The following is a 25,603-nucleotide window of genomic DNA, read 5'->3' as shown; positions in this document are numbered from 1 at the left end:
AAGATATAGCATGCAGTATGAACATTCGATTCAGAGCCATTTTCGTCTCCATTATTAAGCTTTTCTCAGGATGAAACACTTTACACTTTTTACCTTGAAACAGAATGGTAAGCCCCATTTCTTGCAATTGCCCAAGACTTAGCAAATTGTTCTTCAGTTGTGGCACATAAAATACTCTTGTGATAATCTGTGCTTTTCCATTAACTTGTAGCCGTACATTGCCCTTTCCCATTACAACCATACTTGAGTTGTTGCCCAATTTCACATAATCTTTGAAACTTTCATCAAAATCCGAGAAGTATTCCTTCTTTCCACACATATGATTGCTACATCCCGAGTCAAGGAACCACAAAGCTTCTTCATTTTCCTTATTCATATCAACATAAGCCATCAGTAACATCTCTTCTTGAGTCTGAGCATAATTGGCTTCCTTCTCCTTGCTTGGACATTCCCATTGAAAATGCCCAAGCTTATGACAGTAATAGCACTCCACTGTGGCCTTGTTGAAGCTTTGTCTGCCTCGTCCCCTTCCTCTTCCTCTAGAACTTCCACGGCCTCGACCCATTCCTTCAAATTGATCTTGATGAGTAATCTTCAAAGCATGTTCTTCTTCCACATGAGAACTCATGCGTTGTTCATGCACAAGCAAACTGCTTTGCAACTCATCAATGGTTAAGGTGTCTATATCCTTAGACTCCTCAATGGAACACACGACATGGTCAAACTTTGGAGTCATGGATCTCAAAATCTTTTTAATTACAGCAACATCTCCCTTGTCCTCACCATTTGCTTTCATCTTGTTGGCTATGGTAAGGGTCCGAGAAAAAAACTCATTCACAGATTCTCCAGCCTTCATGTGAAGAATTTCAAACTCCTTCTGGAGAGCTTGCAAGTGAGCACGCTTCACTCGTGTTGTACTTTGATACTTCTGCTTCAAAGAATCCCATATGTTCTTTGATGTATCCTTATTGAGGATTGTCTCCAGGATCGAACGATCTACTGATTGAAATAGATAGTTCTTTACTTTCAAATCTTTCAACTTCTGATCTTCAATGCTCTTCCTCTGAGCATCTGTGAGACCTTCTGCTGCTGCAGGAATCCCATTCTCCACCAAGCCCCAGTACTCCTTAGAATGCAAGAAGTTTTCCATGAGCATGGCCCAATGATCATAATGCCCATCAAATTTCGGAACTGGTGGCTGCACAAAAGGACTTTCTGCCATCGTGCTTCAACCACTATACATGTAGAAGACTGCTGCTTCTAATTTTAATCAGGCCCCTTGACGGAGCTCTAATACTAAATGTAAAGAACTAGAAAATCTTATGGAAGAGATAAGGAAATTTAGGAGAAATCTCTATGTTTTATTGAATAGCAAACTTGGCTACTTTATAGCCTTACAGAGCAAAACAAAAATAACAGCCCGCATTTAACAAATCCTAAAAACATGGTAAGACTAATTCAATTAACCAACTAACCCTTAAAGATAGGGATTTATTGACAAAGTGGTAACAAACCACTAAAGCAACCTAACTTTTAAAATATCAAAACTTAACACACTCAACACGTATTTTAATTATAATTTTTAACTCAAATATTATACACACATTTTTCATCCAAACACAACCCCACATAGTCACCAAAAATCGACAATTTCTTCTGGTGAACCAAACCATGGATCCCTTTATCTCTCTCACAAGGACAGATATGCTTTACCAAGTATGGATGTAGCACTACTTTCTAAGGTCTCGTTTGAAAACATGTTTTGTTAGTAACTTTTTGATTTTTTGGCTAAAATATGATAGAAAAAAAACTAGTATATTTGGATGATTTTTTGATTTTTTTATGAAAAGATGTGCAAAAAGTAGAGATGAAAGAGAATCTTTGATTTTTTGGTATAAGTTGTTGGTTTTTTAGTGACTTTTTGACTTTTAAACTAAAAAGTGTTGTCGTTAAACGGGGCTTAAGTTTCCAACAAACAGCAATATGACAATGCGGACTGCACAGCTTCCACCATTGTTACTAGTCCACTTATTTCTGAAATGAATCTAACATATTTATTGAAAGAGGCAGCAAACAATTCGATTTGAAAATTGTTTTTCGAACGAAAATAAATAATTTTGATAATTGATCATCTTCCTCTCTGTTTTTTTTTCATTGATTTGTAACCGAAATAAATTGAATTCATTCTAAAGAGAGAGAGAATGGAAGAAAACAAAAGGGTTTGTTTGATGGTGGTGGTGGTAGAAAAAGATAGTTAAGAAGAGATGAGATGAGTTAGCTAGGATTTTGATGTTTATTATGATCATTTTATTTTAAGGTATGATTGTCATTAAAATAAAATTTCATTAAGTGTGTACACGAGGTAAGTAGGTATGGAAATAGAATTTCTTAGAAAATTAAGTATTAAAATTTTTTATTTTTTATTTTTTATTTTTAATGTAGAAACATTTAGTTCCATTTTTTTATTATTATTTTATTTTACTTCCAAACACAAGTGAATGAATTGAACATCCATTTATTAATGCTAGTTTATTTTTTGGTAAGGTAAAGAAGTTTGATATTTGAAGCAGCGAGCCCTTTAGCTTTTCTCTACACCCAATCTCTCTTTTTTATTTCTTTTTTCCTTTTTTATTTAATTTTTAATATGACGAAGCAACCACTACTTGGCTGCTAATAATTGTTGAATATATGATTATTTTGTCTGGAAAATAAGAAATAAACAATCATTTATTATCATATTATTAAAATAATTATTACATATTTACAAAAATTATTCAAAATTTTACCCAAAATTAAACAATTTATTTTGCATATGATCAATAATACACGAACTTTAAAGCTGCACCTTTTACTTGAGTTTCATGATAAAATTTTGGTTAAATTTTTATGATACTAGAATTATTGTTGTTAAAAATGCCAAGTGCCTTGTAGTCTCAAGATTCTTTCTTTGGGTTGAGATTAAAAAGTCAACCTGTTAGACTAATGTGTTTTTAGCTCATCAATTTTCGTACTTGGTACATTACAATACAATTATCATCGTGACAAATTAATCATTTTATTTAAAATAAAAAAGTTAGCAAGGGTACAAATCATCTTTATGATAAAAAGTTATTAAAAATGTCAAGAAATTATAAATATGCTAATAAATAAACTAATTTTTTTAACATTGTCCTTTTTTAAGTCTATTTTTAGATAATAAATTAACTTCTTCACTAACTTTCAAACAATAAATAATTTGTTCAAGAAAAGGCCTTTAGACTCTTCTTTATATAGTAAACCTCAAATACTTACTATTACACAAAAACCTTGAAGATCTGCTAAGTTCCAAACAAACAACGAGAGCCAAATATAATTTTTCTAGAGTTAAACCTTAACAGGTGGATTTGTTGTACGGATTTCACTATTTTTTTCTCCGAAAAGTTAAGAACCCATTTATTTTATTCCTAAATTTACCTAGAGAATATATGATGTAAATTTAAACTTATTAATCTGTTTCACACATGGGTAATTTGTTTATTTTGTTTTGGGTTGAAATGGAAGCTATCTTTCAAAGTTCAAACTGCAAAGCAAAGCAAACCCAACCCATAAAAGCAAAAGTAACATCGAAGGCACAAAAAATCAAAACTCTCTCTCTCTCCCTCTCTGCCTAACTAATTTATTGTAGTATATGGTTATATATATATGCTATTATTATTATTATTATTTGTGTATTCCTCAGAGGTTGGAGCTTCAAGAATAGAGGTCTGAGCACTCTGTCTCTCCGTGTCTCTGCCTAGAGATGGGTACTCTGACCACTTCTCTTGTGCTTCCATCAGGTCTAAAGCCTTTCTCAATCTCTCAACAACAAAGCTCTCTTTTCATCTACACAAGAACACTTCCCAAGAAGCACCAATCTATTGTCCCTGTAACTTTCTTCTCCATAATTTACTATTACATGAATATAATATATATATTGATTGAAGGGTTTGATTGGAACAGGTTGCAAGGTTATTTGGGCCAGCTATATTTGAAGCTTCAAAGCTGAAGGTTTTGTTCCTAGGAACTGATGAAAAGAAGCATCCAGGGAAGCTTCCTAGAACTTATACACTTACACACTGTGATTTAACCTCTAAGCTCACTCTTGCCATCTCTCAAACCATTAACAATTCCCAGGTAAAATTCGTCAAAACACTCATATGAAATAAATCATTTTTATAGTTTTACTACTGACCATACAAAAACCAATGGAACACATGGCATTTATGAATTCTTGTCTATGGATATAAATTTTTTATCCGATTTTTCTGTGTTCCTAGACTTATTCCGATTGTTGTTGTTGTTGTTGTTGTTTTTTTTTATTTATTTTTTTATTTTTAAATTTCTTCCCTTTCAATCATTGAATCAGAGTGTTACTTTCTTATTTTCCATATTTGGGTTTTAAATTTAATTAGTCTATCTATCAAGTTGAAAAGCAGAGGAAAAGAGGGGATTTTTCTGTTACTTTTTATTGTAATATGAGTTGTTGCTATTTTGATTTGTTTCGAGTTGACTTTAAATTCATAATTTATCAAACGCAGATCCAAAAGACACAAAATGTTCTGTTTAATTAGTTTTTTCAGATTGTCTCTTTCAGACTTTCAGGTTTCAAGTTCATTTTAAATGTTAATATTGAAATATTGAAACACAGGATTGTACAGAGTTTCATAAATAATATTAAAAAAAACTTTAAGTTTAAGAAAGTTGTTACTTGAAAAAAAAAACAAAATTTGTTTTTAGAAACTTGACAAAGAAGAAATGGAATTTGGAGATGCAGTTACAGGGATGGTATCATAGATTACAGAGAGATGAAGTGATCGCAGAGTGGAAGAAGGTTAGAGGGAAAATGTCTCTCCATGTTCACTGTCACATAAGTGGTGGTCACTTTCTATTAGATTTGTGTGCCAGCCTAAGATTCTTCATCTTCTCCAAAGAACTCCCTGTGGTAAATTCTATATTCTTCTCCCAAAATTTTTAGGAGGAATTACAACACAATGGGATAGAAAAAAAAAAATACAAAGATATGCGGGGTGCAAATAATTATGTGATGGGGTAGAGATGAAAAGTTATGGTGTTTGTGTAATTTTTTTTTTTTTTTTTTGTCCCACTGTGACGTAATTCTCCCAAAATTTTATTATATATATATATATAAGTAATCTATAATTTATCCTATTTTTGGTAATACAATTTTTATTTATAAACTTCACTGGAAGTGACAATGAGTTGTCTCTATTATTTAATATAATAAAATCAAATTCAAATCAGCAAGAGTACACAAAAAACTACATCAATATATCACATTTTTATTATTTTTTTGCACAAACATCAACATTAACAATAACCCATTAAATGATTATTAGTAATTTTTTTTTATTTTTTGATAATAATTAGTATGAAAATGAACAGGTTTTGAAGGCCTTTGTTCATGGAGATGGGAATTTGTTCAACAACTATCCAGAATTAGAGGAATCTTTGGTTTGGGTTTATTTTCACTCCACTTTTCCAGAATTCAACAAGGTGGAATGTTGGGGACCACTCAAGGCTGCTGCAGCTCCTTCTGGTGGGGTCAATAGGGCTCACCAGGAAAGAAGTCATGAAATTCAATCCATCAGCTGTGATCCTCTGGTGCCACATCCATGCCAAGAAGACTGCACATGCTGCTTTCCTCCAATGAACATGCATGTGCATGATCCATCCTTGGTATGAAGATCTTCCTATATTATAGCAACAAAACTAGGGAAGCTCTGGTGGGGGGGACTACTCTGTGATTTGATTTGTATTCCTCACATGGTTGTTCTACAAGTATTGCAAGGATTAATTACATCAAAACTCTCTCAACTATTAATTAATATTATGTATCGCTTTCAACCTTTTCAAATCCTTTCCAAAATGTTTTCAAAAATGATACATTTATACAATTTTCATTATTGAGAGATCAGTGTGTTTATAAACGTAGGGGTGAAGTGATATTTATTAATAGTCGAAAAGTTTTGATATAATCAATCCTAAATGTAAATACAACAAGTTGATTTGACTTTTGTTGTCTCCCACTTGTTTTTTGGCATTTGGAAGTTGCATTTCTTCAAAATGAGGAGTGCTGACGAACAGTATGGTGCTTTTGTGACAAAGAATCAAAAAACAACAATGAAATCTGATTTTGGTGGTTGTTTGGTTGGTTGGCATATTAGCTAAAGACATTTTCCACGGAAAATTTGCGTTCAATCACATTTTAAGTCTGGCTTGCTTATAATATGCCTTTGGAGGATACACCTAACCTTGACTAATTTTAGTTTGGCTTTCAAAATTTGTTTTCTGACTCTTTTTTTTTTTTTTTTTTTTTTTTTAATCTTTGATAAATGTTTTCATCCTTTAGTCCTTTTTTTTTAATTTTATTTTAACGGCACCTAGTTTAGATACACCTAAAAAGTATACTCCAGAGTATGTATAATTTTTTTTTTTTTAAAAGTTCATTAAAAATAAAAATATATATGCAGGAATGTGTTGGTTATATATATATTTGGTCAAATCTTTTTAAAAACTTTTTAGAAACATTTCAAAAGTAACAAAAATTGACCAAACACATGATTTTTTTTTTATTTAATTAAAGACGAAAAAACGAAAAATAAAAAGTTAAAACATTAATTTTGAAAATCCACCCAAACAAATATGCACTTCATTTGGGGCCTTATAACATGTTTTTCACATTGTTTAAAGAGCTTGTTCGTCTCTGAGCTGTTGTTCTAGTTGGCATCTGTTTCGGTATCTTGCTTTCAAAGCGCTTCACATTTGAGCCACCAAAGACTAAGAAGTTGTTCATTATTTATGGCCCAAATCTATGTAATGCAATGCTTCAATTTGATAGTTATAGATTTAGACACTTGTTGTGCAACATAATATTTATACCTGTAAATTCCAAACATAATACATATGCCTGTAAATTGTGTCTCACAAGAATTAGTGAATTACTATACAATTTTATGCTCATATATATGGAAAAAAATAATAATAATTTATTCACAAGAAATGTAGGTGCATACTACACCTTGATGTTCTAAACTAAACATAGTATCTCTATTAATTACATAATTCAAGAACAAACTATTCAGTGCCACATGCTGCACTGACATGACTATACCACAAATCAAAATCTCCGCCATCCATTTGTTGCATTGCCAAATAATTTTTGAAATTCAAGGGAGCAATTATCGAGTTCTTCATATCATAATGCCTCCCGTTGTACACGTATAAGTTGATCACAAAGTAAAACATAAAAAAATCATCAATTTGCAGGATATGTCGCCATAATTTATCGTTTCCACCCATATCTGAACTTCTAGCTCCCTGCGAATGCTCTGGCAATGCATGGACTCTCATTCAAGCAGATCATTTAGCTGAGCTTCGTTTCACATTACCATTTTTTGCTTGACAAACTATGATTTTCTTGTTGGTCTGCAGCAGCAGAAGGAACTCTAGACGCTGGAAGGCCGATAAACCAAAGGTCTGCAGGGGTCACCGTATCTGAGATCTTCCAAGAGATGATGCTCCAATTTCGCTGTCAGTGTTCTGCATTCACAGTACCAGAGACATGAATTGTTCTGTCTTTCACTAAACAGGGACATGAGAATGTACTCAAGACTCAGGAAGAAACCCGATTTTTTATTTTATTTTTTATATTTTTCCTGCTGGAGAGGATACTCGCTTCCGAACACAAGATCAATTTCTAAGGACATATAACAAGTTTGTATAAATGAAAAAACCAATCAGATGGGATTTTGGGCAATATTGTTCATCAAAAAAGAGCATAGTAGGTACTAAATTACTTACTTGAGATTTAGGCGACGGGAATACATTCCAGAACCTCAGTGTTTCATCTCCAGCTCCTGTAACAATTGTCTGCAACAACAATTTTGTAATTATGCAAGTATAAGAAAGGGCAAAAAAGAAAAGAAAAAAGGTATAATAGACAAGTATTCTAGCTTGTTAAAAGGAATAGATAGATAAACAAGGTCTATTAAGTTACCTGTCCGTCTGGTGAGATGGCAAGGTAAAGAACTCTATATGAATGACCCGTTAGTGTTGCTAACTGCATCATCAACAAAAATTTGAAACAAATAAGAATGAGAATGTTTCTTCAGATTACATGTCATGATTAAACTTTCTATACCTTTGACATTGTAGGATATCTCCAAACTATTATTTGGTTCTGGGAGTATCCATGCGTGCTGACAAGTTCATTGACATTCTTAGACCACACAAGATTGCAAACCTGCCATGGTACAATTGAATTAGTACAACTTAGTAATTGTAGTGAGCACATGTCATCGTGTGTGTGTGTGTGTGTGTGTGTGTGTGTGTGTGTGTTTGTGTGAGGAGACAGACTTATAATGACTTCCTTCTTTTGATTACTGTAAACCACAAAGATTGATTAATGGGTGCTTTTGGGGAACAAAAGAGTCCATGTAACAAAGCCTCACACTTAAGGACACTGCTTATCATAAAGGTAAACGCTAAGTCTGACTAGTGTGAGACAGTTAAATCAAGTCTTAACAAAAACAAAACTTATATTTGCTTCCGTCAAAACGACCCAATTTCATAAGATACCGAAACAAAACACTTGTGGAATATCGAAACTTTTGTGTTTCCATTAAACAAACCTGAATAAAGCAAACTGCACCAAAACACAATGCAATCTACCAAAACAATAAGTCATGTTGAATTTAGAATTTAGCATTTTTCATAAATGTTTTATCAATATTTTGTGAGAACATATATATATTATATAGTACTACTGTCATTACCATTTAGAATTGTATTTTACAAAATTAAATTATTTAACAAAACTTTAACAATTTTTGGTTTGAAGCAACAATGATTTTTTTTTTTTTTACACTTATACATCAGGGTAACCCTAAAAAAATTCATAATGGTATAGTATCATGTCTTCAGATGATTAGCAATAAGAGAACTCGTCTGCCAGCATTCATACCGGTATAGTATCATAACATACTTAAAGATAACCCTAAAAAAACAGCTAAGCAAAGGTGATGCCACTTTTTATTTCCTTTACAGAGCATGAATCAAACCATATACCAAGGGAGGAGGAGATGAGATCAATAATGAACAAATTGACACATAGATCACCTGGCTTCCAGTGTCCATGCAGCTCAGATGTGTGTTAGTGGCTGTGTTCCAGAAACGAATGCATCGGTCAGCAGTACCACCTCCAGAAGCTAGAAGTCCATGAAGATGAGGGGACCATGCAATTGCTTTTACAGCAGCTGTATGCTCACAATATTTTAGCACAGGGTGTGTTGAATGCTGATTCCATACAAAAAGCTGCCAGAGATGGGAAATTCTTAATCAGAAGTTAGTTATCAGTAGATCATGTGGGAATGCCTATCAAAGTACCAAGTACCAAGTACCATGAACAGTGAGATTTAAGAAAGAAAAGAGAACATACTCGATTATCATTTCCTCCCGAAGCTAACTCACGGTTATCATAAGACCACTTCAGTCCACAAACCTAAGCCACAACCAGTTGATATTCAGGCTCAAAAGAATTTCCAAGTATAAACAAAACACAAATCCAGTAATTATTAATGGAAAAAGACAATTAGCAGTGACATTAAATAAAGAAGCAGATATCATCAAGTAAAACTCAAATTTTATTGACCCAAGGTGCTCAACCAAGCTGAATTAAGAGAGAAGTCTGACCTCAGACTTGTGTCCAGTCAGCTTACTAACAAAATCGTCCTGAGCACGGATATCTCGTTGAAGAATACTCTTGTCCCGGCTTCCTGAAGACAACGAGGATGAACTCCATGCTAGGGCACCAACACGTAATCTATGGCCCTCCATACTTCTCACTCTCCGACAGCGAGAGGCATCCCAAATCTACACATTACAAGGCGGAAGCATCACTTAATTGGTACGTATGTAGCAAAGGCGCTATTCAAATACAATATAAGAAAATCCCACATTATCATAGTAGCTGTTCAAGGTTTCAATATATTCAAACAAGTGAAAATAATTAAATGTAATGCTAAATTTTATGCCAAAACACATGTTAGGAAACATCACCAAATGCACACCCAAAGTCTCAACTAGGGCCAAAATTTAACATTTGTTTGACAATTTTATTACCAGCTCCCTGTAGGAAAGTAAGATATCTCAAACAAAACAAAAGTGATGTGGACATACGCCATTGCTAACATACAACTGGATGAGATGAGAATTCCAGTCCCATATGTGATTTGATTACTTTGTAAACTTACAAAAGAAGATAGGAGGGATACAATAACTGATGCAAACCTGGTGATGGCCCAATATTTAGGACAGTTTGATCATTCAATAAAAAAATAGTAATTTTGGACTCAGCCCGACGTTGCTGGATTTGCTTCGAAAGACTCATGTTTGATCCAAATTGGATCAATGATCAATACTTTGCCATAATCTAAGCTTGATTTTAGGCAGATTCCATCATTTAGGCCTCCGATATTGCAATTTTATCATTTTTAAAAAAAGATTTGTTTTGCCAAATTTATTGGTCAGAACAAATCCAGTTTTGTTCAGATTTTTTCAGAATGTTTCTTTTTGTTTCTAGAATTAGCTCAAATTTACTTTTTTTTGGTAATTTTATGATTTCCTTCGGTTTAGGCGTAGTTAACAAGAAAATCGCCTCAATTAGTTGTTTCCTAATGCTGGGTAATAAAATAAAATTTCTAGAGATTCTTCTCTACATCTTTGTTCGTATCTTTCCGTATTCCTTTGGTAAACAATAGAATTATAGAAGAGTTGTGGTATTTTACTAGGGGTGACCATTGGTACAATTGTTAAGACTTGGCCTAATAACCTTGAGGTTATGGTTCAAGTCTTGGGACTACCACTTTGTGCATTATACCAAAGGTTAGGTGTGTACTCAATTTTTTCCTTCCCAAACACACATTAATGTGTGTTTGTTAAGACTTGGCCATATCTTTCCGTATTCCTTTGGTAAACAATAGAATTATAGAAGAGTTGTGGAATTTTACTAGGGGTGACCATTGGTACAATTGTTAAGAATTGGCCTAATAACCTTGAGGTTATGGTTCAAGTCTTGGGACCACCACTTTGTACATTATGCCAAAGGTTAGGTGTGTACTCAATCTTTCCCCTCCCAAACACACATTAATGTGTACTAATTGGGCGTTGTTTTTTTTTTTTTTTTTTGGTGGTATTTTACCACTACAAATTTTGCTCTTGCACGTCTCCACAAACATCAACAATACAATCTCTTCACTATTTGCAAAAGAATGTAGTTCTAGAGCCGCTTTGCTTTTAGGGGAGATTGTCATACTTGTGCAACTAATAGAAGCATATAGGCCATATTATGGTTTTGCTTTAAAATTAGCTAAGGGACATGTGACAATTTTAATCTCAACCAACATACACATGCTGAGCTTTTACACACATTTGACATGTAAGAATGAAAGACTTGCGGTTTATCATTGAGGTAAGGTTCATCTATCAGCGGTAGCAACACTCCAACCCTAGAAATCTATTATGATTATTAAAAGTTAGGAATTCAAAGACTTTAACTATGAGAGACTAGAAACAACTTATCCTTCTCTCAAATTTACTTCTGCATACACCAAACATGGATTTTGTTATCTTTAGTTTTAGTAAATCCTGCTCCATTACTTGGCAACATTCATTCATAAAAAAAATTTCCGCAAAGAACTCAACTTCTTCCACTACTTGGAGGGGAAAAAAATTCATTATTCATGGTTTCAAGAACTTTTATAAATCCCACCTTTAGCAGTCCTCAATTTGTTGCATAACATAAAGTTTTGTGTATTGAAAATTGTAGAACAGTTAATTTTCATAGTAAAAATTTGCAGAACCTTTTCATTGAATAGCGGGGCTCTTTTATTTGTAAGTAGAATAGGTGTCTGTTTCCTAGAAAGACACAGCTTCAAAAGTTTTAGGATAGGATTGAAGTTAAAGATTTGATCTTCATGCTCACCAGAAGTGGAAATAAAAACTAATAGCAAAATAAGTTACTGCCTCATTTATAACAGAAACGAAGAAGAAAATCCAAGTAATCTATAGCTACATTTATATATAACATTCTTGTTGACATTTCTAAACCATGCTGAACGAAACAAAGGCCTAAAGCTCAAATTCCTAACCAACAAATAATCATCCAACATGTACAGAGCTATTATCTATGAAAAGTAATAAAATTTGGTTGCTGTCTTTTGATAAGCAGACCTGAAGTTGGCCATTGCTAGTACCAACAGCAAGATGTGTCCCACGCTGAGCCCAACCAACTGAACAGACACCGTCATCATTTCCCAAATCACACAACTTTGTCACCTAAATATGACCACAACACAAAGTCAATCATCTGAAAATACTAAACACTGATAAGGGTAGTAAATTCACCCAAAAAAATGGTGATCGGTGTCGAAAATTCACCTTGCTGCTACAAGCATTCCATAGATAAACACAATTACCCAACCCAACGGCCAACATATTATGAGAAGACCAATCAACAAGATTCAGATAGAAATCATCTTGCAAAGCAGGTGCATCCAATACCTAACAAATAAACAAACACTTATCAAACCACCAAGAACACAAAACACCACCAAAAAAAAAAAAAAAACACATACAATCAAACCCAAATCACAAATTTCTCTAATTTCACCTTATAAGGGGATCTGGGAACTTTTCTTGGAGCCTTGACAGGGCTATGAATAACACCAGGCAATTGCTCATCAAACCCAAATGGCGAAAGTGAGTGCATTGATTGCCGAGTCTCCGTCTTGAATCGGAAAATATTCCGACTCGGCTGACTCATCGGCAAATCACGGCCGTTCACTCCGACCCCCTTCTCGGGGCTGGGCGGAGGAACGACCCCCGAGTCGGGACCGAACAATGCGGTCCGCAACAGGGCCTTGTAGGCCCCAGACGAGTCTTCTCGGCCCTCGGAAGGCGAATTGGAAGAAGAAGAGATGTCGAAGAAAGCGAAATTGGAGCCGGATCGACTGGGAATGAAGCGATCGCTGTAGATGGTTCGAGAAGGAGAGGGATGGTAGTTCGTACCCACCATTCGATCGATGTGGAGAGAAGGGGTTGTTGTTGGGGATTGAAGAGAGAGAGAGGGAAGTGACATTGTTGGAGGAAGATTGAGCTCTGATGATGATGAAGAAAGGGGTGGTGTGAATGGTGATGATTGGTTTTCCAGTGAAGGAGTCATGGGATTGTCCATGAAAGATTTGGTTTTTTTGGCAGCGTGGGAGTTGGGGGTTTGTGATGGTGATTTTAGAGAGAGAAACCCTAGAAAGAGAAATGGAGCTGAGAAGCTCTTCGTCTATTTGGGATTAGGTAGAAAATTTGGAGAGAGAGAGAGAGAGAGGGCTGTTAATATTTTCTTTATCTTTCTTTTTGTTTTTTCCCGGGAAAATAAGTAACAGAAGGGGCGGGTTTGCGGGAAAATTAGAAGGTAGTGTAGTGGTAATTGGTAACTTAAAATGAGGGGACAATGAATTTGAATCGTGTGATAATTATTTGAATATTTTTAAAATTTTTAATATTAGTATCTAATTTCAATTTAAAATGATAAAATATATAAAGAGTAATATTATGTGTTTAAATAAAAATAAATTACAAATACATCATTTGAGATTTATTTAAAGAAAAATGTTTTGTAGTTCGAAAGTTCCTCCCCCGAATCTCCCGACTGTCTAAAACGACGTCGTTTTAGACAATTTATTTATTTATTTATTTATTTTTCTGAAACAGAGGGAGAGAGAGGGAGAAACAGAGGAGAGGAGAGAGGGAGAAAGAGAGAGGAGGAGAGGAGAGAAGAGAAAGAGAGGGAGAGAGACGGCGGGTGCGACAGTGGATGTGGCGATGGCGGTGCGAGCGACGGTGGATGTCGATTGTAGCTCGTCGCTCGTGGCAGCTCGTCGGTTGATTGCAGCTCGTCGCCCGATTGTCTTCGCCCTGTCTCCGCCTTTGCCTCTGCCTGCGCCTCCGCCCAGTTGATATTGCCCCCTCCAGTCTTTCTTCTTCTTCTTCTTCCTTCTTCTTCTTCTCCTCCTCTTGATTTTTGGTTGATTCGGGAGATTCGAGGGCTCCAAATTCAAGCTCCCTAGCATGGCTCATTGTTTAAAATATGAATTGCTCTGGTAGTGTAAAAAATTATAAACACCTTCCTATCAGAATTTTTTAGTTAACATAATTAATTGAAAAAATAAAATTTCTAACCGTTTACCTATACAATAATAAAATTATATGAATTATTAATTAAAATAAAATTTTAACATTATTAAAAATTGTTAATTAACATGATGATTTATTAATAAAATGACCTATTTGTTATGAAATTAGAAACCTTAGAGGCATAATATAATTTCCAAAACTACATGAGGTAATTTGTAATTTAAGTAAATCTCAAACAGTGTGTTTATAATTTACCTTAAAAATGAAATATCTAACACGTGCCTTATAATTTGAATTATATCGATAAAATTTACTTAAATTTATATCATACAGTATTCAAATATATATATATATATATATATAAATATATATATTTCTTGCATCCATAATATTTCTAATAAATAAATGGCTAGAGACTTAGAAAATGCCAAAGATCATCAACATTGATCTCTCATGCTCCTTTCATTCATCATATCAATGATTGCATTACAAGGTTATATATATATATATATATATATTAAAATTTAAAATATAAAAAAAAAAACCCTCCAAATTAAAAGAAGCAACGCAAAGGTGCAAATATATAAAGAGCAATTGCTACATACTCTCATAGCAAAATATCTAGTAAGTGTGCCTAGAATTTGAATTATATTGATCAGATTTATTTTATTACATTTAAATCTATATCATATATTCAAATTCTTAATAATGTTTTAAACATTTTTCTGCATAATATAAATATATAAATGCCTTGAGGCTTAGAAAATCCCAAAAAGATCATCAACATTTTATGTCTCTCATTCATACTCCATCAATGGAAGTTGACATTGGCTTGGTAGGTCAATCCAACACTCCAAGTTGAAGGAGCAACATTGTAGGCTACAATGGTCTCTTTGGTAGTGTAAGAAGTGATCTTGAAAGAGAGTGGTTGACCACTTAGGGTTGCAAATGCTTGGTATGAAGCTCCCCAGTTATGGCTCATGCTTATCCATCCAGTGCTGCTTCCCTTCACCCACATGCTGGCGATGTCGCCTCCTCCAGCCACATTCATCACGTACACCAATAACCAGTACCCATTTCCTTGGAACGAGAATCGAAGTCCGCCAGTCCTAATGCATGGTACTCTGTACAAAGTGTAATGCTACGTATCATGAAAATGATTATAAAAGATTCTTTACCGTTAAATTACACGTATAAGAAAACACCACACACTAATCAAGGGATGAAAATTCTTCATGAAGCATTTTATGATATTTTTTTTATGATTCCACATAGATGAAATTATAAGAGACCAGTACTACTTGGCAAAACAAGTGTTGATTTCTCTAAAAACAACTCCAAATAATGTAGCAAGACAAATTTAATGTATAAGGCTCCTCCTAAAATATATATATATATAAATTCATAAATAATTTTTTGGTATTTCTTAAAAAGTAAGTTAATTTTAGAAAATTTTCTTGAAATAATTCCCAAACCAATTTTTTTTGTATATTTCAAAAATAAAAACTAAAAACTAAAATACTCAATTGTTTCTTGAGATCATTTTCATGAAACAAAATAATCGAGTAATGATATACAAACAAAAAATACATACACAAAATAGATGTGACAAACTTGTTAGTATTAAAATTATCAGTGACGCATCATTTTAGTGATTGATTCTGTATGAAAATTTTGAAAGAATAGAATTTTCGATAGTGATTTACCTGCGGTACATGACGGGGACAATCCCGGCCTTCCATTGTGCAATCTTCATGAAAGCAGGCTTAGACATGTCAAAGTGAGACCTCGGAGGGTTGCACCACCCACCATTGTTGGAGTCTTGAGACCAGTTTGGTGGGCACAGGTTTGTAGCCGTCACGGTGGTGAATGGGGACCCTGCATAGCACCATGGTGATTGAACACACTTCATCTGGTAGCAAGTCCCACACGCGTATCCATCGTTGAACAGAGTCGAGCTCAATGCCGCTGTGTCGGTTCCATAGCCATTGTTCATCAAGTTTCCATACCCACAAGCTCCTCCTGCATATCATTCAACCCACAATAAGGAATTGAATGAACAATAAAGACATACTTCATTCTGTCTAATGTTTCACTAGTTGCTTAAGTGTTTTTTCAATGGATTGTGATTGTTGTGTGATCTGTTTATGTGCAAAATATCTGCTTAATTATCTTATTGGGTTTTTACAAAATTGGGATTTTCGCGAATATAAATTTTTATTTTTTAAAAAAAATTTGGGATTAAATGACCTACTATTTTTTTAATGCAAAATTTGCATTTATGGAACACAATGATTATAAATTTATGAAGTAAAACATCAGAATTTGGGCTTTTGTCCCATGAGTATTTTATTGAGACGATGAAGGGAATATACCATTAACTCAAAGTTTTAATTTTTTATATTTGGAGAAGTGTTCAAAAGAAAAATGATGCAGACCACTAATTAGTGGTTGCACTAAGGATGTGGCAATGGGTGGGACCCACTGCCACATGTGTTTTGTGTCTTACTTTTTTATTTTTTTTAATTTTTTTTACTTGCCACATCATTAGTGGTGATGTTAGTGGTAAAAATTTAGTGGTACGTAGCATTGTTGGTGTTCAAAATGTTCTCTTGGAAGTTTCATTTATTTAGTATGTCACTTGAACACTATCGAAATGAATGTAATGGTATCACATTGCATTTTTGAATATTTTTCTATTAAATAAATATTGAGTCATTATTATTGATGAAATAAAACAAATTTAAACTTTGCACTTAACTCCATTGGGATTCAATTTAAAAAATTTGGCATCTTTTTTTTTTTTTTTTTTTTTTTTTTTTTGTTTTGAATGTTAAATTTTAATTGTGATGACATTGGTTACATGATGGGATGGTGACAAAGTATAAAAGTAAAATACTAACCCATAGTAGCAGAAGCGGACTCATCGCCATAAAAAGTGGTGTGGGCAAGGGCCCATTGGCTAGGCCGGAATATCATTCTAGCCGGTGCATAACCACCAATGACACTGGTTATCCCTCCCATCAGGAAGAAGCCAATGATGTTCCATGAATAGAGAATATTCGAAGCCATAGTTTTCAAACTTTTCTTTGAAATTGATGAAAGCTCCAAACCTTCAAAGTCCTTTGTGAACAAAGTACAATGCTCAATGACTTGTATTGTACATGTATGCCTTTCTATGTAGTAATGCCCAACTACAGGACAGAGTACCCTACGTGACCCTCACGATTCACGCATAATAGTGCCCTTCAAGTCACATTCTTCTTTTAAAAATTAAAAACAAATAAACAAAAGTACCCTCTGAGGCCTGTCATGTACATAGGCAACATTTCGGAATTTTTTCTCCCTAAAATTTTATCTTTATTTCTCAATTTTTAATACATTTTTTACTTTGTTTAGTTATCAAGAATGCTGTACATAAAAATAGTTCTTGGTAAAAATGAATTGAAGAAACGGACAGAAACGGAAAAAAAAAATAGAAATGAATTACTTTTCCGTTAATTTTTTAATTTACAAAAAAAATTAAAATTTTCTGCAATGTATAATTGTATAATTATACATGCAAGAAAAGAAAGATGATTGTATTTGTTTTCATTAATTCCTTAATAATTATCTCCAAACAAGGAAGTTGATCAAGAGTGTCCACATTGGAATAACATTTCAAAAAAGAAAAATAAATTTTATTTTCCTTTCCTATCAATAACGTAATATTTTTATATGATAGTTTCTCGAAATTCTCATGATTAGATATTTCTACGCTACAGTATGTTAATCAATTCATTTAATCAATTTTAAAATCGGCTAGCAACGTGCAGGCAGGTGTTAAGCTATGTTTGGAAGTTTAATACTTTGGTTGGTAGAATATGCAAAGCATGGAACCTAAGTTGGTGATCAGCTGATAAAAACTATGTAAAAGTCAACTGATTGATTAAAATTCATTGAAAATCTGCGAATTTCCAAACATTATGATGTTTCTTTCAAAAACAATGTGCAAAACAAGCTTTTATGCTTAAAACAGTTGCAGGTGGTTTCATTGATAAAAAAAGAAAAAAGTTATAACTAGCATTTCAGTCTTCAATTTTGCCAAGCAAGATTCAAATATAAAATCCACACAATTTCTAGCTAACCCTTAACACAACACCCGAGACAATCCTTAGGAGAATTAGCAGTGTCATTGACTCAAACAAATTCACATAAAAATGAATTACGCGCATATTAGTCATAACTAATCTGTGTTAAACAGAACTGATATGAACTAAGGTTGAGGAATGGCTTCAATATTGCATGTAAAGCAAAGTGTCATTTCTATTAATCTGGGCAATCCACCACAACTTTGCACCTCTTCTAGTGTACAAGCCTGTATTAGGTATATATACATATGAACAGAAACACAATACAATTACATGTTTACATATATATCAACCACTCAAGTTAAGACCCTTCATGTTCATACTTCCTCTTTTACCAATAGTGACACGTGTGCATAACGTTCACAGTCCTCCCTTGCAACTCATGCTAGCACGTGTCGTATCATAGATCCCTTCAAAATAATTCATTCTGCAGTCACAACCATTTAATCTGTTATTCACCATCTCACAAAATGTCTCAAGGATATAGATAACAATGTCATCAAAACTTTCGCAGTACGAAATGAACCCTCGCAATTACACCTTGGTCTGTAACACTAGGAGGCATAGCATTAAATGATTTCGCAACATGGTTTAGGACCAGAATGTTTGGTTAGCGAGATTAAATTTGAGCATGGTTTAGGAGACTGAACTTATGCATTTAACAATGAAAGCAGTGAAACTTCAAGAAAGAACGAAAAACTGAAAAATATAAATGGTAGGAGGTTACATACTATATTGCCCACAAAGGAAATAGGACATCATGTATTATGTCAGAAATAGGAGAACAACTCTGATGCTATTCATCCTGTTCAGTTGAATTTTCAGAATCTGTTTTCTATCTAGTTTGATGAAAATCAACACCCTAAAAAGAGAAACCATATGAAAATGGAGTGTTTTTTTTTAAATTTTTTTTTAACTAGTTTTTAGTTTCTTGAGAAAAAATGAAAAAGAAAAACAGATTTCAAAAACTCAACCAAACCCATTTTTTTCTCCCTTTCCTTATGTTACCATTTTCTCTTTTGTTTTTTGTTTGTTTTCTTCATTTGTTGTTCTTCTTGTTTGTTTTTTGCTTTCATGGTTGTTTATTGGATTCTTGAACATGAAGAAAAATGGATCTCCATCAGTGTCATGTATGCTTCCAAGATTTTTTGCTGAGAACTTAAAATTGAAACCTTTTTGCTTTGTTATAATGAACCTGGTGTTGCCACAGTTAAGTAAAGACCACATGACAGATAGGGAATGTACCTTGCTCAAGCATTACTTCATTCTGGCAGTGTGATCAAGCGCGTGTTTGAATCATAAACCATTACAGTTCCACAACTGAGGAGAATATTACAAATAAGTATTTAAAATTAGTGAAAATTCAAAAGTTACTATGAAAAAAAAAAAAATGTCACGGAGGATATAGAATTGCAGGAATGTGAATTAAGTATTGTGAAGTTCATCAACAAATGTGAACAACTATGAACTTACTTTGAGCATTTGAGGGTGTTGGTGGTACCACCGCTGGATATTGATAGGATGGTTCCAAAAAAGGAGAGGTTTTCTGTCCCACAGTTTGGACAAGGGCCCTAAGAGTTAAGGGCATTTATTAGTTTGCATACCAAACATGACGTGGTTGTTTAATATAAAACCTTGTAAGTGATGAAACAAAGATCCTACCTTCAAGATCAAAAAATCTTTCACAATGAAGTTTGTAATTGATAGAGCTGACCACAATAAGAGGGGCAAAGCAGCAAACCATGTGAAAATGAAACTGAATGGTTCTGGAAGCTGCAAATTAATGATACAAAAAATGAAAAGTTAGGTATACTGAAGAAGCAATAACTAACAAAATTAAGCACAGAAAAGACTTCAACTAATGTTGAACACGCACTGTATCACGTCATTACACCAACTCTGCCTTCAGGTTTTAACTTAATTGAGTTCCCATGCTTCAGAAAAAATTCAGATAATAGGTTATAATCACTCACAAATTATACATGCAAATTATACTCTCCAATAAAAAAGGAAAAATATTATCATTTTCTTTTTTCAAAACTATATAGAAGCACTAATCATGTTCAGGTAAATTTGGATTTTTCACAAATCACAGCATCATGAATTCTTCAAACATATTCATTTACATAATGAATAGTCAGGAAAATTCAAGAGAATTGCGGATTCTAAAAATTTTCTTTAAATCATATAGGTTGACTTTTCCTTTGGAAATTATGTGGATGTAACTAAATTCCATGCAAATTATAGAATGACATTTTGGTCAAGGAAACTTGATCAAGTGTGTTTTGACTTGGGATAATCTTATGGTTGCAAGTGAACATAATTGAAGTAGTGAGAACACTTTTTATCTCTCTCTCATGTTAAAGGGGTCCATACAATAGTATCTGTAACATCAACTTGACCAACTCACTCATGTTAATGGCATGTTCATGTGTATAAATTTGTGGCCAGCCACTGAGAAAGGCCCAAAGTACTTTGAGAAACTGTCAGCCAATTTCAAATTCAAAATGATTTGCATCTCCCCACTCTAGTATTACATACAATAAGATTTTAGAACAACAAAAAGTAATGGAGTAATATTTACCTCCAAAAGATAAGTGATCTCAAATCCAGTCAAATCATCCAGGAAGAAAAACCTGTAAAAATAAAAATTTAACAAAAATACACAATCAGTAATGTAGATTTTGGATCCACAATACAGCTGTCTGCCATCCTATGAAGCATGTGTACAGGTACGGGTAGTGGTACTAGTACCGTACAGGTACGTCGATACGGTAAAATTATAAAAAAGTAGGGAACAAGTATGGCTGGGTATGTTCATAAAAAATATTTATTTAAAAAAAAAAAATTATGTTACTTACAATCCCAATGCAACGATAGCAGCAGGAACATTCAAGAGGACCATCTTCAAATAGTCAACAGATAAGTCACTGTAGACCTACAGGAAGAAAGTAATAAATCAGCTCAAGTACTCACCTAGCAAAAGTGCCATCCAAGTGGGACAAAAAGGTGGATCGCCTTTAACAAATAATGTTTACTTAAGAGGAAATAAAAAAAAAAAAAAAAATTAACAATACTTCTAGGTCTTAACTTCTCGAGGATCACATAACATTAGTTCACAATTATGAACACATGCCATGGTGGCTAACATTTGCATCAAAGGAAACAGAACACCCATGCACAAGCCTCTTAATCCAAGTTCATGAGAGGAGCGTAGTGCAGTCAATCCATATAATCCTTCGTGACAAACAATTATAATAATTTAATAATTCCTAGTATACAATACAGAAAAACTATATCTATTCATGATATCTATTTCATAAGCAGTGTCAGAAGTTGAGAATTTGAGATACCAACATTTTAGATCTTGAATGAGTCATACACTTGAGAAACATGATGTGAATCCTCACACAAAATGGAAGAGCCTATTAATTACTGACACTTAACTAGTGTAGGGGTGACATACATCCTTGTGAGGATTTAAGCCCCCGTCTTGGTATATGCTCAAGTAAACTACTCCTTTCTTTCGTCTAAGTTAAATCTATATAGCAGAGATTTATATGAATATGAGAGAGAGAGAGTAGTATATTTTTATACCAGCAAAAGAGTTGAATCTAATTTCCATACATTGATTTCAGTATTATACAGCTACGAAACGCTATGAGAAAACAAACAAGTACACTTGTCATCCATGCAGATACAACCTGAATATGTGTATCGAAGCCATTGATTGAAGCATAAACACACAACTTGAAAAGAACACAGATAATATAGCGAAAGTACGTACTTTTCTACTGCGGAGACTGCATCTTGGACCTTCAACCACAATATCACTCCCGTCAATCTGCAGAACAAAATTGGATGAGAAAAATCACAAGTAGATATACTAAAATATCAGACAGACACAGAGAAACAAGTATAATCATTAATGGATAGTTTTATTCAACAGTATAATTTTCCATGGTAAACAATCAAGAAATAACAACATCAACCATGAGTAGAATATGATACATATGCCCATAACTTCAACTACAAATATACAAACACGTGAAAATGTGCAAGCATATTAACCAGCCACACAAGAACTACAGCAAATTTGACTAGTTTCTTTTGCAAGAATTTGGCTATATATTATTAGTTGAAGTATGTGCATATGAATATGAATCCAATGCAGGAAAACCTTTAGTTGTATCTTCAGTTTGTCGTACTCCTGATCACTCATTATTGGTTTCCCAGCTACATAAGCCATTGAAGCTTCTAGAAATTTCTGTTCATCAGAACCTGCCACACAAGCCAGTCATATAACAGTCATCTTAGAGGTTCATCAATTGATGAAAGGCTAATGTCATAAACATATACGTATAGGCTCCAATGCAGAGTTTAGTCTGTACTTAGCATGACGACACTGCTTCCTTCCCACATTAGTTCTTCCTTAAGGTTATCAAACTCCTCATTTGACATAATAGCCTTGCCCTCATAGTAGAAAGACTACAGCAGAAAGCAAAAACAAAATTCAATCCTCTCACTTGGAAAACAACAAAACAAAATTTGTACAGAATCAGAACCAGCATTCAATGAAAGGGTAAATTACACAGACCAAACATAATAATCTCCATAAGTTTGGCATAATTACACCGACCTCCCTTTTAGTAAGGCTAAAATGACCAAAACTAATGTGGATGGTACGCAGACACAAAGACAAACAAGGTAAAATATACATTTTAGTGTAAAAGAGATAATACAATCATATTTCATCTATACGACTAACAAACTTCTAATGAAAAGGGGCCAAGTGTTACATGCATTAAAACTTTAAGGGAGCCCAATATAATGATGCTAAACTTGTGGAGCTCAAGGTATTTTTCTAAACATCAAGGGAGGTTAGTGTAATTTAGCCAAAATGAAAATATGAGTACCCAGCTCTAGAAATGTAGACTGAGCGGAAATCTAAAACACAATGAGTATGTTTATTTAGGAAGCAGCGAGGAAAATAAAAATGAAAAATCTATTTCGTTACTTGTAGTGCTTGAAGAAATTCTTGTTCAAGCTCCCCCAATGACTTCTTCCCTTTCTCGTCTATGCTGCAATATGGTAGGATCTTACTGTCAACCTCCTCATCTGCTTGGACCTGACCTGCAAGCAGCACTGTGTTCAGTAATGAAATTTTGATAGCTAAACCGCATCCACAGATTATGGGAAAATTAGCTGGGTATTCACTTGTGTCTGCATCTTTTCCTCAAATTTTGTAAGTGTTATACATATCAGTATCAGACACTCATAATCCTCGAATACTCGTGAATATATATATCCGTATCATATCAGTATCAGACACTCAACTCCTCGAATGCCAGCGAATACATATCCGATACTTGAACTTAATTGTCCCAATTAAAACCAGAAATTCACTTAAACCAATAATGCAATGCAACGATACCAACAGAGTATATGAAAACTATATTATGACTGTGTTCTGGAATTAAAAATCTATCCCTATATTACGTTTCGATTGATCATGTATTTTGAGAAAAAATTAACAAAATCATATCCAATTCCTTGTTTTTCTTTTTTTTTTTTTAATTTAGCAAGTCAACTGAATATTCTCAGCCAAACATAGAGAATTGCGTGTTTTGTTAGGATTATTAATCCAATTCGATAAAATGAAACCCTAACCTGGCTGGTCAGTGGTGGCCTTGGGGGGAAGAATGAGCAGAGTGCGCCGAAAACAGAAGTGGCGGCCGACAAGTGGAACCGAATGAACCCTAGAAAACGAAGACGATGATGAAGAAGAAGAGAGAGAAACAGAGGATTTTCGAAGATGAGAAGTGAACAGACGAGGGGTCGTCAGAGTAAACGCCAATTTGGCGGCCATTTGTGGCGGCGACGGTGGTGGTTATGGTGGTGGTGGATGTGAAGTGGAGGAGGAGATATGAGAAATTGTTGCATTGAGATTTGTGTGATTGTTTATGATGATTTTTGAGGGAGAGATCTGGGATAAGGCAATGGTGAAATGTGTGGAGGGAAATCGAAACAGATTACACTTGAGTCACAGCTTTCTTCTTCTCAACTGATCCAAAGTGAAATAGTGAGCTGGTTGGGAAAATTAACAATTTTAATAATAATAATTATTTTTTTTTTTGTGTTTTTTAATTATTTTAGACTGATTAAAAAAAATTATGTTTCAAAAATTAATTAAGATTTTTAATTAATTTAATGGTTATTAAAAAAATAGAATAATTATAATTTAAATGATATTTTTTAATATTAATTATTTTAATTTATTTTATTTTTATTAACTATTTTAGTTATAAAAATTCAACAATAATAGAAAGTTATAATTTTGGACCGCTAAAATTAAAAGATGTGACAAATCAAAAAAACCGTAAACACAAAAACACTACATCACATTATTATTGGATCCTACCATTTAACACTCTTCTAAAATTTTAAAATTAAAACTTTCAGGTCAGGTTTGATTCATAACCATTAATAATCCTATTAAATTAGTGTGGTATTCACTATCCAATTAGATTAATATCCATTAAATTAATAATCCCACAACTACCCTATTACTAATAATCCTATAAATTTGTTAGATTAATTATCCATTAGATTAATAATCCTAAACTAAAATATTAAAATAAACATAAGATAATTAGACCCACAGATTAATAATCCTAATCTCATTCTCTAATTTACCTAATCAAATATGCCCTCAATGTTTAGTGATAAAAAATATAACCCAACAAGGTAGTGTGTTGTACCAAACTAAAGAATTCTTTAAAAAATATTAGATTAGTATATTATTTGATTTTTTATAAAAAAATTTAAAATATAAATTAAATTTAAAATAATCGTAACTTAAATAAAATAATGTATTAAAATAGCGTGGGTTATATTAACGTCAAACAAACACTTAAATATGAAAAATGTCTCGTAACTCAAATTTTGTGGCTCAAAAATGGCTTAAATGGTCAAAACGACGTTATTTTGGCCATTTAAACCACTTTTAAATCACAAAATTTGACTTACATAGCATTGTTGCTTAAATATATCGCCAGTCATCAGTTTGTTTATGATAATGGCACTTATTGATTGACACGTGGATGGCTTGAATTAACCTCGTGCATTCTGGGTGACGTCACGTGGTTCGATGGGTCCCACTGACAACAAAGTTTGGGAATTACAAGGGTGCTTATCGGGCTGGATCGTAAAAATGGAGCCCAAGTTCATGTATAGGGTAAGCCCAT

At 33.6% G+C, this 25,603-nt stretch overlaps 4 protein-coding genes across 4 annotated transcripts; 1 reads left to right on the top strand and 3 right to left on the bottom strand.

The window, feature by feature from the left end:
* The first annotated feature begins 3,483 nt into the window (after positions 1–3,483).
* On the top strand, positions 3,484–8,149 carry LOC114288037 (protein STAY-GREEN homolog, chloroplastic). The gene is made up of 5 exons (XM_028231523.2): positions 3,484–3,904; positions 3,979–4,152; positions 4,793–4,960; positions 5,422–5,715; positions 7,471–8,149. Exons 1-5 carry the CDS (start codon positions 3,779–3,781, stop codon positions 7,486–7,488), a joined length of 780 nt encoding a protein of 259 aa, XP_028087324.2. The 5' UTR covers positions 3,484–3,778; the 3' UTR covers positions 7,489–8,149.
* LOC114288036 (B-type cell cycle switch protein ccs52A) lies at positions 7,006–13,511 on the bottom strand. Its single transcript, XM_028231522.2, has 10 exons — positions 12,707–13,511; positions 12,475–12,597; positions 12,268–12,372; positions 9,730–9,909; positions 9,476–9,538; positions 9,157–9,351; positions 8,180–8,281; positions 8,036–8,098; positions 7,840–7,908; positions 7,006–7,578 (listed from the first exon to the last, which is right to left on the bottom strand). Exons 1-10 carry the CDS (start codon positions 13,268–13,270, stop codon positions 7,525–7,527), a joined length of 1,518 nt encoding a protein of 505 aa, XP_028087323.2. The 5' UTR covers positions 13,271–13,511; the 3' UTR covers positions 7,006–7,524.
* Positions 13,512–14,846: 1,335 nt separating this feature from the next.
* On the bottom strand, positions 14,847–17,435 carry LOC114288051 (expansin-A18). Its single transcript, XM_028231536.2, has 3 exons — positions 17,130–17,435; positions 15,933–16,248; positions 14,847–15,350 (listed from the first exon to the last, which is right to left on the bottom strand). The coding sequence occupies exons 1-3, from the start codon at positions 17,296–17,298 to the stop codon at positions 15,038–15,040; spliced, it is 798 nt and encodes a 265-aa protein (XP_028087337.2). The 5' UTR covers positions 17,299–17,435; the 3' UTR covers positions 14,847–15,037.
* Positions 17,436–18,506: 1,071 nt separating this feature from the next.
* Positions 18,507–24,440, bottom strand: LOC114288035 (PGR5-like protein 1A, chloroplastic). Its single transcript, XM_028231521.2, has 11 exons — positions 24,027–24,440; positions 23,374–23,489; positions 22,748–22,844; positions 22,537–22,637; positions 22,144–22,200; positions 21,218–21,294; positions 20,941–20,992; positions 20,019–20,129; positions 19,830–19,927; positions 19,602–19,676; positions 18,507–18,783 (listed from the first exon to the last, which is right to left on the bottom strand). Exons 1-10 carry the CDS (start codon positions 24,223–24,225, stop codon positions 19,619–19,621), a joined length of 966 nt encoding a protein of 321 aa, XP_028087322.2. The 5' UTR covers positions 24,226–24,440; the 3' UTR covers positions 18,507–18,783; positions 19,602–19,618.
* Between the last annotated feature and the right edge of the window lie 1,163 nt (positions 24,441–25,603).

Source organism: Camellia sinensis, chromosome 11 (genome assembly GCF_055761805.1).
Source record: "Camellia sinensis isolate YWXY chromosome 11, ASM5576180v1, whole genome shotgun sequence".
Taxonomy (NCBI): domain Eukaryota; kingdom Viridiplantae; phylum Streptophyta; class Magnoliopsida; order Ericales; family Theaceae; genus Camellia; species Camellia sinensis.
This window is presented reverse-complemented; position numbering and strand designations above follow the sequence as displayed.

Coding starts and splice junctions, on each gene's coding strand:
- LOC114288037 (XM_028231523.2), top strand. CDS start 3,779: ATGGGTACTCTGACCACTTCTCTTGTGCTTCCATCAGGTCTAAAGCCT. Junction 3,905..3,978: donor AGCACCAATCTATTGTCCCT/GTAACTTTCTTC, acceptor TGATTGGAACAG/GTTGCAAGGTTATTTGGGCC. Junction 4,153..4,792: donor AAACCATTAACAATTCCCAG/GTAAAATTCGTC, acceptor TTGGAGATGCAG/TTACAGGGATGGTATCATAG.
- LOC114288036 (XM_028231522.2), bottom strand. CDS start 13,270: ATGGACAATCCCATGACTCCTTCACTGGAAAACCAATCATCACCATTC. Junction 12,598..12,706: donor TTCCCAGATCCCCTTATAAG/GTGAAATTAGAG, acceptor TTTATTTGTTAG/GTATTGGATGCACCTGCTTT. Junction 8,099..8,179: donor GATATCCTACAATGTCAAAG/GTATAGAAAGTT, acceptor TTGATGATGCAG/TTAGCAACACTAACGGGTCA.
- LOC114288051 (XM_028231536.2), bottom strand. CDS start 17,298: ATGGCTTCGAATATTCTCTATTCATGGAACATCATTGGCTTCTTCCTG. Junction 16,249..17,129: donor GTCCGCTTCTGCTACTATGG/GTTAGTATTTTA, acceptor AATGATATGCAG/GAGGAGCTTGTGGGTATGGA. Junction 15,351..15,932: donor GTCCCCGTCATGTACCGCAG/GTAAATCACTAT, acceptor CACTTTGTACAG/AGTACCATGCATTAGGACTG.
- LOC114288035 (XM_028231521.2), bottom strand. CDS start 24,225: ATGGCCGCCAAATTGGCGTTTACTCTGACGACCCCTCGTCTGTTCACT. Junction 23,490..24,026: donor GGCCACCACTGACCAGCCAG/GTTAGGGTTTCA, acceptor TGCTGCTTGCAG/GTCAGGTCCAAGCAGATGAG. Junction 21,295..22,143: donor GCAGTCTCCGCAGTAGAAAA/GTACGTACTTTC, acceptor TTCTTCCTGTAG/GTCTACAGTGACTTATCTGT.